Source organism: Gymnoscopelus microlampas, assembly GCF_963454915.1.
Source record: "Gymnoscopelus microlampas genome assembly, chromosome: 20".
NCBI classification, from domain to species: domain Eukaryota; kingdom Metazoa; phylum Chordata; class Actinopteri; order Myctophiformes; family Myctophidae; genus Gymnoscopelus; species Gymnoscopelus microlampas.
The window spans coordinates 33,412,430-33,433,555 of NC_139957.1; the positions used below are offsets into that span (position 1 = coordinate 33,412,430).

General features: G+C 42.3%; 1 protein-coding gene across 1 annotated transcript in view; it reads right to left on the reverse strand.

The window, feature by feature from the left end:
* The window catches only part of LOC311036623 (signal-induced proliferation-associated 1-like protein 1), a 125,197-nt gene that overhangs the window by 68,441 nt on the left and 35,630 nt on the right, over positions 1–21,126 (reverse strand). The window contains exon 3 of the mRNA XM_084045447.1: positions 1,889–2,316. Within this exon, the coding sequence (XP_083901573.1) occupies positions 1,889–2,027 (139 nt within the window). The 5' untranslated portion in view covers positions 2,028–2,316. The remainder of the gene's footprint in view (positions 1–1,888; positions 2,317–21,126) is intronic.

Consider the following 21,126-nt stretch of genomic DNA (forward strand, 5'->3'; position numbering starts at 1 on the left):
ACACCAGACGGGTTGTTGTGTCTGGGCTGTGTATCCAAAGAGAAAGAGACGATCTCTGACCATGCAACTGAACACACTACACTTCCAATCCAGGCCTTCCCCCTTGGGCTCAACCTTCTTCCAGAATGAGGTCTTTGGGTTGAATTTCCACAGATCATTGAGGTTATCACTGTCCTGGACAGGAGTTTTTGGACGTACAATGAGCCGATAATAATTGAGGTTCAGACCAAGGTTGTCGCCGCCATATATGTACAGCTCTCCATTATAGGCAAAGGCTGCATGACGCATGCGTCCCTTTGGATGAGGGCGTGCACAAGGCGTCGTCCTCAGCCAGCAGTTGGTCTCTGTGTCAAACACTCTGATGTTTCCAGGGTACCCCCCGTTCCCCTTTCCCCCAAATACAAACATCTTTGTCCCGATGATGGTGGCAGAGTGACGGTGTGAAGCAGATGGCAGAGTGCCTCCAGTGTCAATTAAAGACCAGACCATTGTGCTGGTGTCCAACTTGTACAAGTCATTATTAATAGCATAGCTTCTAATGCCGCCACTACGGCCTCTAATGCCGCCACTACGGCCTCTAATGCCGCCACTTTCTGACCAATAGGAACAATAGATTTCTCCTCCATAGATGAACATGACCTTCCCTAAGACACAAGCCGAGTGGCCCTCTCTCCCCTCTGGAACGGTCCCAGAAATCTCGAGATTTAACCATCTGTGGGTGTTGACATTAAATGCATAAAGAATAGGGTCCTGGCGGTGATTTAAGATTCTGTAGTTATTGTAATGAATAGGGTCATCTTTGATCTCCTCAAACTTCACTGTTCCTCCCCAGACGTAGATGACATTCTTTATCAGCACAGCCGTGTGGCCCAAGCGCGGGGAGGGAACCTCGACAGGCCGTTCTCCTTTCACCGGGGGCAACTTCTTTTTACATTTTCCATTTATCACCGGGGACAACTTCGTCCAGTGTGGGGACAACTTCGTCCAGTGTGGGGACAACTTCGTCCAGTGTGAAGACACTGTGTTGAAGACGTGCACAACAATCTGATCCTGGGCGGTGGTCACACCGGGGGGATAGAACCCTGCAAAAGTGTAAACATTGTCCCCCACTGGCACAGCAGCACAATGAATCGGTCCGCTTTTGGAATGCACCAGTTTTCTTTTCTGGGTCAACGACCAACACAACATCTTTTTTCTCTCGCTCTCGCGCCCTCTCCCTGCGTCTGTCTCTGTCACGTCCTCTCTCTAACACTTTTAGATCTATCTCTCTCTGGCACACTTGTAAGTAAATGTCTCGATAGCTCTCACTCTCTCTGATATCTCCGATCGTCATATAAGGCTGTCCAGAGCTCTGGTGTGATGTCACCCACAACACAAAGTATGACACAAATAACAACGCTGATTTGTGCAGGTGTTCTTATATATGCACACATTTCTCTCTTAAACATGGTGCGTTTTCCTTCTACTCCACTACATCTCAGAGTCAAATATTGTACTTTTACTCCACTACAATTATTTGAAAACTTTAGTTACTAGTTACTTTCAAGATTTTGATTAATGTTACAAAACATACATTAACCCCTTCAGCCCTATATACATTTCAGCCATTTGAAAATAGCCGATCTACCAGCTCACAATGCGTCGCGATGCGACACATTTGTGAGCTTGTAGATCTGCTATTTTCAAAATATTTTTATACATTTGAAAACTTGATATAGGACATTCTGCATAATGAGTACTTTTACTTTGGGTACATTTTGATGCCAATACTTTTGTATTTTTAATCAAGTACATTTTTTATTCCAGACTTTTACTTGTAACAGAGTATTGCTGCATTGCAGTATTGATAATTTTACTTAAGTAAAGCAATTGAGTACTTTTTCCTAACCTGGTGCCCCAGAGGGGTGGACATTGTCGGGGACCCCTGCCCCTCCGTTGACGATGCGGAGGTGGCGGCTGGTGTAGAACTCGTCGGAGGCGGGCACGGACCCGCCGACGGTGCGCTCCATGGGCTTCAGACTGGTCATGGATGGCACCGGTGCCAACGGCTAGAGACACTCAGCAGGCAGGCATGATGGCCGCCGCCTCCGGGGTGGTGGGACACCGTTCACTGGTTTCATGAGCAGCTGGAACCCTCAGGTAGAAACGGGGCGGAGGGGGGGTGGGGATCACAGGAGAGGGGACAGGCGGTGGGGACGCGGTGCGAGGCCACCTCTTCGGTCCTCAAGCTTGCATACCGCTGCTAGGTTTGGTGGATCTGGGATGGCATTCGGCTTTCTCTTCAAAATCTCTCTTCCAAACGTCAAAAAAATAAACCTGGAAAAAACAAAAATACTGTTAAATGAGTCGAACTCAACAATGTTCAAAATAAAGCAGCGTTTCCCAAACTTTTGGTGTGATCACAATTGTGGGGTTTTCTAGAATTAGCAGACCGGTGCCCAACACAAGAACGCTATGTGTCCGTTGTACCCGTTCACTGTCAGAGTGTCTGTCTGTGTCCCTTTTATGCCCATATGTGGAGATGTCTGTATCTTTCATTCATTCATTCATTCAAGATGTATTTATTCTCAAAAATACACTGAATAGTTAAACTCATTTGCAGTGTCGTCGAGTAATACAATACAATGCAATTCAACAACATCACTGTTGAAAATAAATTACATCTAGGAATTGGAAAAATAAAAAGGCGAGACATAAAAGTCTACAAATAGAAAAAACAAGACAAATTTAAACAAAATTCTAAAAACAATTATACCTTGTGGTGGTGACCTGTTTGGTCACCAGGGTTCTAAAACGACTCAAGGGTACTAGAGTGGTTAACTTCAATGTAGTCTGCAGGCCATGCCACGTGGTAGGACCACAGAAGCTAAAAGCAGATCTACTGTACCAAGTTCAGAGTTGACCTTGACCAGCTTCAGTCTGATAATCAGGCTAGCTTTATACAAGATCAGATGCCAGTGCAGTTCTCGTCTCTCCGCCAAGGAGAGCCATCCAACCTTGTTGTATAAAATACAACGGTGAGTACCATAACTATCACCCCGTGATGAATCTGATGGATGAGTGGTAGACAGAGTCCAGGGATTTAAGAGTGGATGCTGCTGCATGTCTATAGATTATGTCCCCATAATCCAAGACAGACAGGAACACTGCCTCAACGACTCTCTTCCTGCTAATGATAGGAAAGCTGGCTCTGTTTCTATAGAAGAAACCAATTTTCTGTCGCAATTTGCCAGCAAGAACCTCTCTCTGGGAACCTACTAATCTGTCTGTCTGTGTCACAGGCAGTGGTGTAAAGTACATTTACTTAAGTACAATTTTGAGGTACTTTTACTTGACTGGAGTACTTCCAACCGTCTATACTTTTACTTCTACTCCACTACATCTCAGAGGCAAATATTGTACTTTTACTCCACTACAATTATTTGAAAACGTTAGTACTTTGCAGATGTAAATGATTACATTATAAAACATACATTAACCACTTAAGCCCTATTTTAAACCTAGGCTATTTGAAAATTGCTGATCTACAAGCTCACAACGCATTGGGAGCTTGTAGATCTGCTATTTTTTTACTTTTTACTTTTACTTTTGGTACTTTAAGTACATTTTGATACCAATGCTTTTGTGATTTACTCAAGTAAATTTAGAATTCCGGACTTGTACTTGTAACAGAGTACTTCTACATTGCGCGCATTGATACTTTTACTTAAGTAAAACATTTGAGTACTTTTTCCACCACCGAGTCCAGGCCAGTGGTTGTCGTTTATATTTTGGGTCCCAGGGAGACACCAAAAACGTATCTATTCGGGTCTTGAGCTGAGACAGTGTGGGAACCAGTGTTCTACAGGTCCTCAACTTTCCCTGATCAGACGATAAGACAGAGTGTGGAAACAGTAAGTGAACCCAGAACAAACCGACAGTCTTCAATGATCTAGCCGTTGGTGAAAAAAAAAGAGCCTTTTGTCATTCTAAGCCGGCTACCTGACACTTAACCCATTAAGACCTGAGGCGATTCTTAAAAATGTTTTCTAAATCCTAACAGTTTTTTGAAAAAAAATCAGAAAAATATTTTTTCAAGATTTTTCAAAAATAGCAGATCTACAAGCTCATAGCGCGGCACTCGGTGCCGCGCTATGAGCTTGTATATCTGCTATTTTTCAATAGCCAAATACATCTTAAAGTGACACAGATGCGTTCCAGGTATTAATGGGTTAAAGCCTCCTAACGTATGCTCCGTCGCACCACGGTGTCCCGCACCAAAAATAGCCGACCTACAAGCTCACAGCGCGTCGCGTCCCACGACGGCACCGTGAACTTGTAGGTCTGCTGTTTAAGGCACACGACACCGCGTTGCGACAGGGTATAAATCAGGCTTAAACGAGGGCCATGTTACCTCCACGAGTCTAATTTACAACTCTCTCCCTTTCATTCCCAGAGGTAAACAAGCAGGTCTACTCTCTAGGGTTAATCAAACTAATCAATTATTTTTTTAATTTATTTTTTTATGGATCATTTCATAAAATCTATTACTTTTATTTCTCTCTTCGCTACTCAGTCTGGAATGCACCCCATTGACTCGTTTTGCAGAACTACACTGGAACTACATATGTTACGTTAGGCAACGTCGTTGCTGATTGGATGTTGTTCAAACGAATGACGAATCACAACGATCACACTGTTTTTTTTGTCCCGCCCCGCACCACAGACCAATCAGAAGCCACGGCACGATTCAAAACGTTTGGCATGTCCCGCCTCCCTTGGAGATAGGAGGCATTCCAGACTGAGTAGCGAAGAGAGAAATAAAAGTCCGCCGAACGTAGCGAAGCAGGCTGGATCCCAGGCTATTGAATGTCATGGAGATAAGTCATTTTGGGGGTGAACTATCCCTTTAGTGATCAACACCTATTTTGCACATGTCACTAATAAAATTAAATACACAAAAAGTTAAAATATGGATATCAGAGGTTCTCCCTGAAGACTTCCTCTGACTCAGTGAAATGTCACTGACATGTTCAATGTCAGATAAGACCTCGTCTGCTTTTCAAAACAATTTGACGCATCTCTGTCATTTTGGCTATTCAAAAATAGCAGATATACAAGCTCATAGTGCCGCGCTATGAGCTTGCAGATCTGCTATTTTTGAATAGCCAAAGTGTAAAATAATGCTTTTTTTTTAGCTCAAAACTAAAAATAACACAGATGCGTTCCAGGTCTTAATGGGTTGAACCCGAGCCCAACGATGCCTTTGACACTAATCTGTAAAGTGGATTTTGCCGGAAATGTAATGAACCTCTTCAGAGGGACTTATGTAATGATGTAGCACAAACAGGGATGACAACAGCGGTGGAAAAAGTACTCACATTTTTTACTTAAGTAAATGTAGCAATACTGCAATATAAAAAAAACACTCTGTTACAAGTACAAAGGCCATGTGTTCAAAATGTTACTTGAGTAAAAGTACAAAAGTATTGGCATCAAAATATACTTAAAAGTACCAGAAGTAAAAGATGTTTGAAAATAGCAGATCTACAAGCTCACAACGCGTCGCATTGCTATTTTCAAATAACCTATGAATACAATAGTATACATACATAGTGGTTAATGTGTGTTTTATAATATAATAATTTACTGCAAAGTAACTCGTAACTAAAGTTTTCAAATAACGAATGTAGTGGAGTAAAAGTATAATATTTGCCTCTGAGATGTAGTGGAGTAGAAGTAAAAGTACTGAAAATCGGAAATACTCCGGTAAAGTAAAAAACTCAAAAACTCAAAAACTGTACTTAAGTGCAGTACTTGAGTAAACGTACTTAGTTACTTCACACCAGTGGAAATCACGGGGTTTGGTTCTATCAATAAATCTCTGTCTCCCTTCTCGTTGGCAGAGAGCTCTGGGGTTTCGTGCCATCGCCAACTTAACTCTGGGCTTGTGACCCATCGGATGTCGCCTCGCGCGCCACTGGATCGCTGACGGGGGGGGGGGGGGGGGGGGGGGGGGGGGCAGTGGTGTAAAGTAACTACGTACATTTACTCAAGTACTGTACTTAACCCATTGAGACCTGAAGCCGATTCTACACGTCTCCTAAATCTCAACAGTATTCTCAAAAACGTATGTTTCTATATCAGTGGTGCTCAATCTTTTTCATGTCAAGGACCCCCAAAATTATATGTATTTGGCCGCGGACCCCCATCAAAATATTTAGTTCCAGGGACCCCCAAGAAGCAAAGATTTGAGTTAAAAATGTTCGCTTTAAAAAATATATATATTCAAAGATTTGCACACATTTTCACGATTTTTCAGAAATAGCAGATCTACAAGCTTGTAGCGCGGCACTCGGTGCCGCGCTACGAGCTTGTAGATCTGCTATTTTTGAATAGCCCAAAGTGTAAAAATAATGCTTTTTAGCTCAAATCTAAAAATGGCACAGTTCCAGGTCTTAATGGGTTAAGCACAATTTTGAGGTATTTTTTTTACTTTACTGGAGTATTTCAAATTTGCAATACTTTTACTTCTACTCCACTACGTCTCAGAGGCAAATGTTGTACTTTTACTCCACTACAATTATTTGAAAACTTTAGTTACTAGTTACTTTGCACGTAGAAATTATATTATTATAAGACATATATTAACCACTTTGGCCCCATTTTACACCTAGGCTATTTGAAAATAGCCGATCTACAAGCTCACAACGCGTCGCATCGCGACGCGTTGTGAGCTTGTAGATCGGTTATTTTCAAACATTTTAGTACTTTTACTATTGGTACTTTAAGTACATTTTGATACCAGTACTTTTGTACATTTACACAAGTAAATGTTGAATTCCGGACTTTTACTTGTGGCAGAGTACTACTTCTTACATTGCAATATTGATACTTTTACTTAAGTAAAACATTGGAGTTCTTTTTCCACCACTGGATGCGGTTTACTGGATCAAACGTCCCGAGCTGCACATCAGCAAAGGGAGGAGGAGGGGGAGGGGGAAGAGGGGGAGAAAGAAAGAAAGAAAGCAAGCGGAATCCAGAGCTGCACGTCGTTGCTGTCCGGCCGAAACCTTGTATCTCCATATTTAAACTTTTTATATATCGTCGCTGTCGGGCCAGAAACCTCCTATCTCCGTATTTTACCTTTATGTGTTTCTTTTTTTCTCGTAAGTTAAAGCCCTACATGATCCTCCTTTTTTTTTACATTTCCTAAACCCATTAATGGAACGCACCTGCGTCATTTTTTAGATTTGAGCTAAAAAAAGCATTATTTTACACTTTGGCTATTCAAAAATAGCAGATCTACAAGCTCATAGCGCGGCACCGAGTGCCGCGCTATGAGCTTGTAGATCTGCTATTTTTGAGAAATCGTGAAAATTTGTGCAAATCTTTGAATCGACATTTTTTAAATCAAACATTGTAACTCAAATCTTTTCTCCCTGGAACAAAAGATTTATAGACGGGGGTCCACGGGCAAATACATATACATTTTGGGGGTCCTTGACATGAAAAAGTTTGAGAACCAATGACATAGCAACATAGGTTTTTTTCAAAAAACTGTTAGTATTTAGAAGACATTTTTGTAGAATCGGAACCTCAGGCCTTTTAATGGGTTATAAAAGAAAACTATATATAACAGTTTTTGGACATACAAGGTTTCCGCACAACGACAGCGTCAGCGATGACATCAAAAAGCCGGGGAGGCCTTTGAAAGTTGCCCCAGAGAGAGAGAGAAGTGGGTGATGTGTCTCTGCCTTGGCAGATCGGGCCAATTTGGCAGAGGAGACACTGTGGGAGATTAAGGCTTCTTTCTCAGTCAGTCAGCCCTGCCTTGGCTCTGTGGCTGTGATCACATTAGCCACTGGCTGTCAGAGCTGAGGCGCTGGAGGAAATACTCGGATTGTTTTTTTTTACTTTTACTTTTAACCCATTAAGACCTGAGGCCGCGTCTAAAAAAATCTAAATCCGAAAAAAAAAAATATGAAAAAAATATTTAAAAAATGTTTTCATGATTTTTCAAAAATAGCAGATCTACAAGCTCATAGCGCGGCACTCGGTGCCGCGCTATGAGCTTGTATATCTGCTATTTTTGAATAGCCAAAGACATCTAAAGTGACACAGATGCGTTCCAGGTATCAATGGGTTAAGTGAAAGTAGCAATGCCACGCAATGTAGAAATACTCTGTTACAAGTAAAACAAATTCAATAAAAAGTCCTGTATTCAAAGTGGTGTGAAAGTGAAAAGCACAAAAATGTTGGTATCAAAAATATATCACCTGTCGGGTGGTATAACCTCTATACGTGTAAAACTGTTACTTTTTTTCAGGATTTAAATTCAAAAGTAGCAAAAATAGCAGATCTACAAGCTCGAAGCAGGCACGAGTGACGCTGTAGGGATAATAATAGTAATAATAACAATACATACAATTTATACAGCGCTTTTCTACATAGTCAAAGTGGCTTTACAGAAGCAATATAAAAACAACTTTATCAGAAAGAACTAGTTAACAAGGTTAAAACTATAAAAGAAAGGTAAACAAAAGGAAGGAGCGGGGGTTGGGATTTGATGTAGATCTGGTATTTTCAAAATAGATAAAAGTATAAAAATATAGGGCATATGGTGTGTTTTGTAATAATATCTCCAACCTAAAATCTACAAAATTAACTTGGAACTAAAGCCGTCAAATACTGCGGCGGAGTTTTTTTAAAAAGCCCAATGTTTGCCCCTGTAGTGGAGTAGAATTGCATAATAAAGTATGAAAAAAAATACTCAAGTAAAGTAAGAGACACGCCTCAAAATTGCACTGAAGTACGTAGTACTCAAATAATATAAAATGTAATTAAGTTACTTTCCCCAAACAGCGTAACTTGCCAAGCTGTGGCTGACTGTGATCACATTAGCCAGTGGCTGTCAGCGCGGTGTGACAGACCCGTGGCCGCACAGTCACACAGTCAGCCACCAGCCATTCAACACAGTCAGACTCACATTACTGTCAACTTCACACTCACTCACACACACACACACACACACACACACACACACACACACACACACACACACACACACACACACACACACACACACACACACACACACACACACACACACACACACACACACACACACACACACACACACACACACACACACACACACACACACACACACACACACACACACACAGCCAGTGGGGATTAGCAGACATCCATCCATCCACACACCAATGGAGATTCATTTACCTGCACAAAACTACACCGCTGAGTCATTGCTGTCGGGTAGAAACCTCTTATCTCCATTATTTCAAGTTTTTCGTAAGTTAATACCCTTCTTAAAAGGATCCCTGGCTAATAAGCCTTATATGCCTTAATACATTACATTTGCGCTCTAAAACTAACATTTTAAATGAAAAACACATTCAATATTTCATTTATTTTAGAAATAGTTCATCTTTTACTCAAGACGGACAACACCCGTCGCAAGTTGATGATGTAATTTGTCCGTGTGTGGTCTAGCTAGCCCTATGGAATGTATGGAATGGTGCTGAGGAATTACCGAAAATACTGTAGAACCAATAATAACCGACTTAATCTTGCTCATGTACAGTAGGTTAATCGAATACTTGAGACAGTTTTTTTTGTAATACATACATTTTCCTTATACCTGCATATCAATGAATCGACATGGAAAATTGTATTAGATTTTTTATAATAGACTAAATCAATGATTAACCACTAAAGCCCTGTATTATACTTCGTATAACCACAATGGTGGTGTGCAAGCCCACAACGCGGTACGTTGCGATGCGTTATCGGCGTGTAGATCTGCTATCTGCTATATTGAAATAATTGTGATAGAGTTGAAGTCATATAGCTCAGCTCTACTACACCACTATATAAAAACAAATTCTGAGCTTTTTAAATCTGTTTCACATGCCAAGAGTGATCACAAGCTTCAGCAGAATAATCAAACGGACATGGTGAACAGATGGAATGAGAGGAAATATAAGCCTCGTTGCATGTAAGGACGTAGTGCATAGCACCAGAGGTGTAAAGTAACTAAGTACATTTACTCAAGTACTGTACTTAAGTACAATTTAGAGGTATTTTATTGGAATATTTCCCATTTTTAATACTTTTACTTCTACTCCACTACGCCACATCTCAGAGGCAAATGTTGTACTTTTTACTCCACTACAGTTATTTGAAAAAATTGCCGATCTACAAGCTCACAACGTGTTGCAAAGCGATGCGTTGTGATCTTGAAGATCTGCTATTTTCAAACGTTTTTTTAAAAAACCTTTTTAAAACTTGTGAAATGGGACATTCTGCGTAACGAGTACTCGATTACTTTTGGTGCTTTAAGTACAGTTTAATGCCAATACTTTTGTACTTTTACTCAAGACAATTTTGATTACCGGTCTTTTACTACAGACCACAACATCACTAAGAACAAAGCATTGTAGTCCTGTACCTCAAGGGGCTGCACTTCTTGTGGCTAAGCTTCCGTATCTTGTACAATAGATTGAAAGTCCTCTCTCATGAGACGAGCAGAAAGAAACAAGCTTGCTGCGATTCCCATTTTGCGCAATTACACTGTGTATCCAACTGCAATTTATGTTTAACTTAAAAGACCAGCTGAAAAGAAAAATAGATTTTTCACACTTTAGAGCAGTGGTTCCCAAACTTTTTAGCTCGAGACCCAAAAGAGAAATTTGATGTCTCGCCGGAACCCTAACTAGTGAAAATAGCTGATCTACAAGCTCACAACGTGTTGCGATGCGACACGTTGTGAGCTATTTCCACGACTTCTTAAAAGTTATTTGTTTGACTTGCCCATTCATGGAATTTTAAAATTTCAATTAATTTATGAAATTATTTTGAAAACATTTCGGGTTTTTTTGGAAAATCTTTTGAAATAATAATAATTAAAAACAAATTGTAGGAAAATAAAAATAAAATAAAGGGATATTTACATTGGTTCACTTTGAGAACCAATATGAAATACACTATCCTGCGTGCAAAGCTGACATTTTGTTCACATAGGTGACAGCAAGGATTAGGGCTCATCCTTCAGGAAGTGTGAATAGGATTTAAAATGTCAATTTACAACTTAAACAAAAAGGCATTTTGGCAGACACTCTTCTCCAGAGCGACTTACAAGTGGGACATCGGAATAAGCTGAGTAAGCATTATACTTATATAACAGGCCTATATAATATTTAGGCTCTGAATAGTCAGCAAGTTTCATGGCAGTCTGCCCGTTAAGATTTTTTGACATATCTATTGTGTGCAAGCGGCAATTTTGGCCTATGGGAGCATAGGGCCCCCAAGAGGATAGGGTCACCAGAATCAGTATGGGTTCATCCTCCAAGGAGGTACGACACTCCCAAACTGCTGCAGAGACACTCATCCATGCCTTCATTGCATCCAGACTCGACTACTGCAATAGCCTCCTTTCCCAAGAAACTTCAATATGTGCAAAACTCTGCTGCCCGCCTCGTCACCAGAGCCCGATCCAGAGACCACATCACCCCAGTCCTCCACAACCTTCACTGGCTCCCAGTAAAACACACAATAGATTTCAAAATACTCATCACCACCTACAAGGCCCTCAACAACCAGGCTCCTCAAACGCCACGCCCCCCTCCCGCTCTCCCTCAGTCTGGTGATGCAAACTCATTTAACCCATTGAGACCTGAGGCCGCTCCTACATGTCTCGTAAATCCCAACAGTTTTCTGAAAAACGTATGTTTCTATATCAGGGGTGCTCAATCTTTTTCATGTCAAGGACCCCCAAAATGATATGTTTTTGGCCGCGGACCCCCATCAAAATATTTTGTTACAGGGACCCCTAGAAGCAAAGATTTGAGATAAAAATGTTCGCTTTAAAAATATATATATATTCAGAAGATTTGCACACATTTTCACAAATTTTCAAAAATAGCAGATCTACAAGCTCATAGCGCGGCACTCGGTGCCGCGCTATGAGCTTGTATATCTGCTATTTTTCAATAGCCCAAAGTATAAAATAATGCTTTTTAGCTCACATCTAAAAATGACACAGTTGAGAAAAAGGTTGAGAACCATGGCAGAAATAGCCAACCTACAAGATCACAACACGTCACACAACGCACAAACACACCAAAGAGAGCAAGGACAACTTTGTGCTAAAGCAATGAGGTTAAAACAAAGTATGAGTAAAAATCACATTGTGGATTCATAATGGATCCGCCCCTTATCCACAGATGTTATAACAGGATCAGATTTTTTATTTAACCAAAGTCTGGCCCTCGTTTGCAAATGTAGGATTCAATTCACATTTTTATTCAAAAGCAGCTGTTGCTCCAGTTAGGAACAGCTGCCCAAGGGATGCATTCCTACCACTAAATGGGATAAACTAGTATCCAAGTTTACAAGGTGACCTAGGGCTTTTATCGTCTCCATGAAATTGCTCGTTTGGTGAGTCAAGTGCCCGGATGTGCGTTCATGTGTGTCATATTTAGGGAGTGTGTGTGTGTGTGTGTGTGTGTGTGTGTGTGTGTGTGTGGGGGGGGGGGGGGGGGGGGGGGGTCAATTAGGGGTTTGATTAGGTCAATGAGAGCCACTCCTCCAACCCAGACAGGGGAGTGCGTTTCTTTTTCTCTCTACTTCCTTCTTCTGTTCACATGTATGTGTCAGACATGTGGAGGCAGCTCCAGCATGTTGACTAACCCTATAGGCCTATGAGTCCCCCCCCCCCCCCCCCCACTCTACCCCGGAGGGCCCGTCGAGAGAGGCACATCCTTACAGGCGGCGGGACAGACAGAGGATGCCGGCGGTGATGTTGTACACGGCACGCGAAGAGGAGACAAAAATCCATTATTCTGTGTGTGTGTGTGTGTGTGTGGGGGGGGCGGCAATTAGGCTTAACCACAATGAGGCTGCTGTGTGCTCAGCCAGAGTATCACACTCCCCTATGGTTAGGTTTGCCTAACCGTGTTACTAGGTGAATGAGTCACGCTATGCGGGCGCTTGGCCAGGCACCCAGACAGAAAGGAGAAGCACGCTCTGATATTGAAGCCACTGTGGTGGTGGTGGTGGAGGACAGACTTCAGTCTAAGATGGATGAGTTGCGATTAAGAAACGTGACTCGTGGGCCCAGCCTTAAGCCGTTAAGACCGGGAACGCGTCTGTGTATCATTTTTTTAGATGTCTTTTTTTTGGCTATTCAAAAAATAGCAGATCTACAAGATCATAGCGCGGCACAGAGTGCAGTATTGTGCAGTAAAAGCACAAAACTTTCCTCAGAGATGTAGTGGAGTAGAAGTATTGAAAATTGGAAATACTCCAGTAAAGTAAAAAAAATACCTCAAAATTGTACCTAAGTACAGCACTTGAGTAAATGATGTACTTAGTTACTTTACACCACTGCCGACGGTTCACTACAACTTGTGACCCGACAGCGCAGCGTACCCACCGGCCATTCAACAGCAGATTTTCGACAACAGACGCTTTCCAACACTTAACTGCCGCCGACGTCTGTGCGGTGCAGAGCTACCTTTAGACCTCTTCAACTTTCCCCGGATCAGGGTCCACTTGAAAGAATCTGGACACTGCTTGCGGCCCACCCATTTGACCGGCTGCCGTGTCGTTAAGTGGTCAGAGAGGTGGACTGCGTGCATTTTCAGGGCATGTTTATTTTAACGATCAATCACTCCACTCCGTGTTCTGGCTTGATTTGAAAGAAATTGGTTAAAATTATCATCAAAATGTTAAGTGTTTTGGCAATTATTTGGGGGCCCACTTGTAATATCCTAGCGTCCCGCTGCTTCGGATAGGTCTGTCTTGGCTCTTCCTAAAACTCGCCTTGGGGTTCTTCTGTGCGTGCGTGCGTGCGTGCGTGCGTGCGTGCGTGCGTGCGTGCGTGCGTGCGTCTGCAGACAGGGGGTGTTGTCTTGTTTCCTCTGTAAATATGGGCCTGTAAAGACCTTTCAGACTGATTAAGAGCTATAAATAAGTTGGAACCTAGATTTAAATGGGAACTCCAGATATGATTGCACTGGCTTCAGAGAAAAGTCCACCATCACAATACTGTACAGTTCCAAAGTAAAAACAATACTCACATCTGAAAAAATTGCCGATCTACAAGCTCACATTGTACACTTGTATACCGTTAGATGGATGGAAGTACAAAACATCTCTTAATTGATCAATGTATGTTTTGTAATAATAATCTAAAAATGCAAAGTAGCTAGTAACTAAACCAGTCAAATACTTGTAGTGTAGTAAAAAGTACATTATTTGCCTCTGAGATGTAGTGGAGTAGTAGTATATAAAGTAACCAAAAAAATGGAAATACTCAAGTAAAATCTAAGTACCTCAAAATTATACTTAACCCAGTAAAACCGGGAAAGCATCAGTGTAATTTTAGAGTTATTATTATTATAATATTATTCAAAAATAGCAGATCTAGGAGCTTGTACATCTGCTATTTTTTTTTGGAAAGTGTTCAGAAAAAATATGGAAAATGTTGCATTTTTTAACACAACCTTCTCTTCTCGGGGTCCCCGGCACAAAACATTTTTCAGATAAGAACAGTATACTTGAGTAAATGTACTTGCGGTGGGTTCAGCGGTGGGTTACTACCCACCGCTGAGGTCCACTATAGGGGTGGAGTGGTCTGAATTAAGACCCCCCCCCCCGCCCCCCGCCCCTATCTTGTTTCCAAAACAGACAAGAGGGGCTGAATGCATAGACTGTAAAAAAGAATGGACAAAGCCACTCCCCTGCTTTCTACAGAACGAAAATGAAGCCGATAGTTCAGGAACATGCATTCCTCCATCGTTAATATATACAGTTGGCCACGCCGGAACTCAAACGCTATTGGTTTAGACCAGACACGTGACCAGTGAACCGGAAAACACCCCCAAAAATGCTATTGGTTGGGTAGCTTGTCAATCAAGAGCGGGGGCGGGGAATGAATGCTATTGGTTGTGTAGGTTGTCAATCAAATCATCCCGCCCCTCCTGGAGCATAGCCTACTTTATCGTCAATTTTAGAATAAATGGGACCATAATTTAGCAAAACGCATATCATGATGATTGAAAGGAGACTTTAAACTAGCGACTGGAAGCATATAGAATTTATGACAATTTTTAGTACGGTAAGAAAATCTAGTCTAAAGTTTGTCAAAAACCCATTCACTTGCGCTAAAATAAATTCTTTCTGACACTTCAGGTCGGCGCAGGGTAAAACAGCGCCACTCTGGCCATTCATAAGCTTCCGTGTTGGCCTCATCGTAAATATCCAAGCCTTGCCCCTTGGCTGAATGTTGTCAGTATGGCTGAAGGACAAGTGTTTCCCCAAAGTTCCTGGACAAAAGAGAGCCGAGACACTGGCCTTACAAGCTGCTAATTACTGCTGGCTTTGAATGGCAGCTGAGGAGCTGTTTGGGACAGACAGACACTCAGCGGCCGGCTTCTTAACCCTTTCAGAGCCGGGAACGCATCTATCTGTGTGTCATTTTTTTTTAGATTTCTTTGGGCTATTCAAAAATAGCAGATATACAAGCTCATAGCGCGGCACCGAGTGCCGCGCTATGAGCTTGTAGATCTGCTATTTTTTTGTATTTTGTAACTCAAATCTTTGCTTCTGGGGATTCCACAAATGTCTTCTAAATCCGAACAGTTTTTTTTTTTTAGTTTTTTTTACTTATGTTGCTATAATATCAGTGGTTCTCAAACTTTTTTTCATGCGAAGGACCCCCAAAATTATATGTATTTGTCCACGGACCCCCATCTCAAAATATTTTGTCAGCTTTAAAAAAATATATATATATATTCAAAGATTTGCACAAAATGTTCACGATTTTTTCAAAAATCGACAAGTACATGATGTTCTATGAGCTTGTATATCTGCTATTTTTTGAATAGCCCCCCAAAAGAAATCACAGATGCGTTCCCGGTCTTAAAGGGTTAAAAGAGGCATCATTCCATCTCTCCCCCGTCCCGGCGGGTCTCCCCATCATCTCCTCATCACCCCCTCTCTCTCTCTCTGCTCTCTCTATAAGGGCTGACTCTGCAGCTAGGAGGCAGACACAAAGTCCCCTCTGTCCTGGCCCGGCCCGGCCTAGCCTGGGCTGGCTGGGGGAAGACTGGGGGGCCCCCCAGCACAGAGCAGGCTTTGATAATGGCCCTGGCCCCGGGAATCTCGCTTATATAGGCCTGTTGTGTATGTAAGACCTGCCAAGGGGGAACCTTAATGAATCAAAGACACACACACACACACACACACAGCGAGAGGAGGTGGAGGAGGGGTTAGAGACATGGAGATGGAAGGAGAGGCAGGAGAAAAACATCTCCGGAGAGGAAGATAAAGAGGAAGAAAGAAAGAAAGGGGGGAGTCAGTGGACTTGATTGAGTCAGTGGGCGATCTGATGATGAACATGGGGGTGACAAATAAAAGAACAGACTCAGAGGAATGAACGGGCTCGAGCCTCACGTTTTTGCTCGGTTGCACCACTGGTGTTGCCTGCCCGTAAATAGCAGATATACACAAGCTCAATCTAATCCACTTTATTTATAGAACAACGTTTATTTATCCCATTAAGACCTGAGGCCGCTTCTAAACATTTTCTAAATCCTAACAGTTTTTCGGAAAAAAAAAAAAAAAAAAAATCACGATTTTTCAAAAATAGCAGATCTACAAGCTCATAGCGTGGCACTCGGTGCCGCGCTATGAGCTTGTAGATCTGCTGTTTTTGAATAGCCAAAGAAATCTAAAGTGACACAGATGCGTTCCAGGTCTTAATGGGTAATTTAAAACAACGGTGTTGAACCAAAGTGCTGTACACTCAGTAACAAAATACTAGAATAAACCAGAGCAAAACAATACACAATAAACAGGACAACACATAGACACAATGCCTAGTGGAAACAGCAACTTTCAATCAGAATTTCTCAATCAAACGCCAAGTGAGTTTTCAAACGTGATTTAAAACACAGGCAGGGTTTGAGATGCTCCGACACGGGGTGGAGGCTCGTTCCACAGTTTGGGCGCTACGACGGAGAATTATCTATCAACGCGCCACGAAATGTGACGCGTTGTGAGCTTATAGATCTGCTATTTACTGAGCACGACGCCGGCACGCAACTAAGTATAAATCAGGCTTCAGCCGGACAGGAAAGAACAGATGAAGCTGTGGTTGGTAACCGGCCCAGGATGACATGGATGGGGAGATTCTAACTTTTTGTGTTTTTTTTGTAAATTAAGGCCCTACTTGATCATACTACAGCGTCACACAGAACACAGAAGCATCAAAAGTAGCAGATCTGTAAGCGACGCGCTTCGAGCTTGTGGATCTGCTACGTACTAATTGTGACAGGCCTACCCCTATACAGAGTGCCTTCAGAAGCTGGCCTCTTGGACGTACAGTATAAGACCAGATACGAGGTGCATGTATGTACAGTATACAACACAACGTTGAGCTGGACGTCTGACTCTGACCATGAACACGAAAGAGGAACCAACAGGTTGAGAAACGGTGCTGTAATCCACTGACTCACAGCTGTAAAACCCCCTAGCCTATCTCACACTGAAACGCCACCTGGTAAGCAAATATGACATAACTGTGGCACAATGAGATCTACCACACACAGTGAAACAGTGAATTTGTGTGTGTGTGTGTGTGCGTGTGCGTGTGCGTGTGTGCGTGTGTGTGTGTGTGTGTGTGTGTGTGCATGTGTGCGTGTATTTGTGTGTGTGGGCGTCAACAGCAGCAGCTAAAACCAGGAACCAGACGTATGTTAGCCAAAATGTAAAATAAACGCCCCCGCTAGCTAGCTGGGTCAACGGGTCACGCATGGGTCATAGGGACAGAATCACACAGCTATGGAGAAACACTGTGTCAGTGCAGGAAACTCCACCAACACTCTGTCTCTCTGTCCTGTGACTTGTAGTGCAGGTCTGCTGCACCATTATTACATATAGTTATAGTATAAATCAATCTGTTGAAAAAATACTGGAAATGACGATCGTACGTACAAGCTCACACAAAGTGTTGTGTGAGCTTGAGAGGTGAAGTGAGGTCTCTCTTAACACCTCCAGTCCACTGCAATGGAGGAAGCACCACTCCGACCGGCCAAAACATCACTCACACACACACACACACACACACACAGGAAGTAGAAAAAAGCACTTAAAAGCACTTGCCTCGACCACTCACCATCCCTCTTCGCGTGCGTGCGTGCGTGCGTGCGCGCGCACTATTACAAACATCCCCGGTTGCTACTATATATGTCTATGAAATTAATACCAATACCAATACCAAGGACCCCAACGGAAACAAGTCCGCAAGGACTTTTTTGGTCGGACCTTTTGGACAAAAAGTATTATAAATATAACTGTGTTGTTTTACATTCCTTTTGCCTAATCAAAATTTCAATCAATCAATCAAACCACAAGTATAGAAGAATTATTTTGAGAAACAGATATTGTGAGGAAGTAAACATTCGTAAAATTGCCGTCCTAAAACAATGCTGTCCAAACGTGTCGTGTGCGTGCGTGTGTGTGTGGCTGTGCGTGCGTGTGTGTGTGGCTGTGCGTGCGTGTGTGTGCACAGCTGGGCTGGGGAACTACGGACAAACCTGAAGACCTGACATCTTCAGAGACAAACAGACATTATCTGCTGGCAGGCAAACTACAGAGCCAGCCTCATTCCACCGCCAGCGCGCCGCGCCTCGCCGGGGTCTATACTCTGGAATTTCACCAATTTCATCAGCGGGAGGAGGATGTGAGGAACCTCTGAGCAACAAGGCGAGGAACTAAAGAGGCATGTTGAGGCGTATTCTGGAGAGAGGCGAGCGCGAGGTTGTTGTGTGTGTGTGTGTGTGTGTGTGTGTGTGTGACTGTTTGAGGGGAAACTAAAGAGAAAAACTCCCAAGAATCTGTTCTCTGCCCACAACACTGACTTGTTGTCTCAACCACACGTTGAGTTTAGAGAGCGGGATGAGAGTCTTTGGGAAGAAGAAGAAGCGTGGTCACAATAGACACTGATTGGGTGAAGAAATGCTCAGCTTGACCACACGCATGTGAGGCAAACGCAACATCTTATACACAGTGGAGTGCTGGAAGAAGTACTCATTCAAAATTGTACTTAACCCATTAAAACCGGGAACGCATCTGTGTAACCACTGAAGCCATTATGTTATCATTTGGCTATTCAAAAATAGCAAATATATAAGCTCGTAGCGCGGAGCTTGTAGATCTGCTATTTTTGAAAAATCGTGAAAATGTGTGCAAATCTTTGAAAATATATGTATTTTTTAAAGCAAACAAAATGTACTCAAATCTTTGCTTTTAGACAAAAAGTATTATAAATATAACCGTTGTTTTACATTCCTGGAACAAAATATTTTCAGATGGGGGTCCGTGGCCAAATACATATCATTTTGGGGGTCCTTGAAATGAAAAAGTTTGAGCACCACTGAAAACCGTTCAGGAAACCGTCTTCTAACCGAAAAACTGTCTTCTAAACCGATTTAGGAGACATTTTTTAGAATCGTATCTCAGGTCTTAATGGGTTAAGTACAGTTCTTGAGTAAATGTACTTAGTTACTTTCCACCACTGCATGCATTTATAGAGTAGACTACAGCATATCGTCGTTGTCGGGTAGAAACCATGTCCAAAAAAAACTTTTCAGACTTGACTTTTCAGGAAATGGGAAAAGGTACTTGTGTTCTAAAAGTCACAACCTCTTGTTGATACTTTTAATGGTTCCATGTTTTATAAAAAACCCACAGATACACTTAACCACGGCTATTTTCCGCTACTTTTATGTGTGACACCTTATCCTTATCCTTATCCTTACACCGTTAATAAAATGTATGAAACACAGAAAGTTGAAATATGGAGTAGTGCCAAAGATCATAGGAGGACGTGAGGCCTATAGCTTGTCAGTTTAGACTTAGTCCAGAATGTTGCATGAAAAAATCTTAACTTGCTGTCATCCTCTGTCTGCCCTGTGGCCTTTCAATGTGATATCAGTCTAAATTGTCCTACAGATTTTTTTTTAATCAATTAAAAAAAACAATAGCAGTGCTTTGCAAGGTGATAGATCTGCTATTTTTGCTATTCATCGTGCGAGAAATGGATAGGGCTCAGAGAGAGAGAGAGAGAGAGAGAGAGAGAGAGAGAAGCCCCTAGAGCAGACATATTCACTTTTAACCCCCCGTTCCCGACCGCTACAGACAGGCAGCCACCCCTCATTAGAATTTTTCACATTCCTCTCTCTTCAGGCACCAGCAGCAGTCCTCTCCTCTTCCTCTCTCCGTTGCACTTTATATACCAACCACACGTCTTCTAAACGCTGGGCGAGCCGCAAAGCCTCGAGTCGCCCAGCGAAGAAGACGAGCTGGGTATATAAACGCCCCCCCCCCTCAATTCAAAATACGGAGGCACTAAACCACCTCAAGCCCGTCTTCAACCGAATCATGACTTTATGGATGGTTAAGTTGCGGAATTCTTGAGCCGAAAGCATTATTTTACACTTTGGCAATTCAAAAATAGCAGATATACTAGCTCATAGCGCGGCACCGAGTGCCGCGCTATGAGCTTGTAGATCTGTTATTTTTGAAAAATCGCGAAAATAATGTGCAAATCTTTGAATATATATTGTTTAAAGCGAACATTTTTAACTCTATTCTTTGCTTCTGGGGGTCCCTGGAACAAAACATTTTTGAGATGGGCGTCGGCGGCCAAATACATATCATTTTGGGGGTTCTGGACATGAAAATTTTTTGAGCCGATATAGAAACAAAACGTTTTTTCAGAAAACTGTTGGGATTTAGAAGACACTTTGTAGAATCGTCCTCAGGTCTTAATGGGTTAAGTACATTACTTGAGTAAATGTACAGTAGTTTACTTTCCACCACTGGCTATTAGCTTAGCACACTGCAGAGTGACTTGCGGTTTTCTTTTTTCCCCTGGACAAGGGAAGACCACCTAAGCTGTCAAGCAGCGCAATTAGCTCTGTAGAGAGAGGAGTGGAATGGGCCTGTTGGAGTGAGGCGCAGACATTAGTTATGTCAAACCCCCCCCAACCGGCCCACCCACCCACAAACACTGTCATCTGAAAAGAGGGATTCGCTTACCATTGCTAGGTGTTT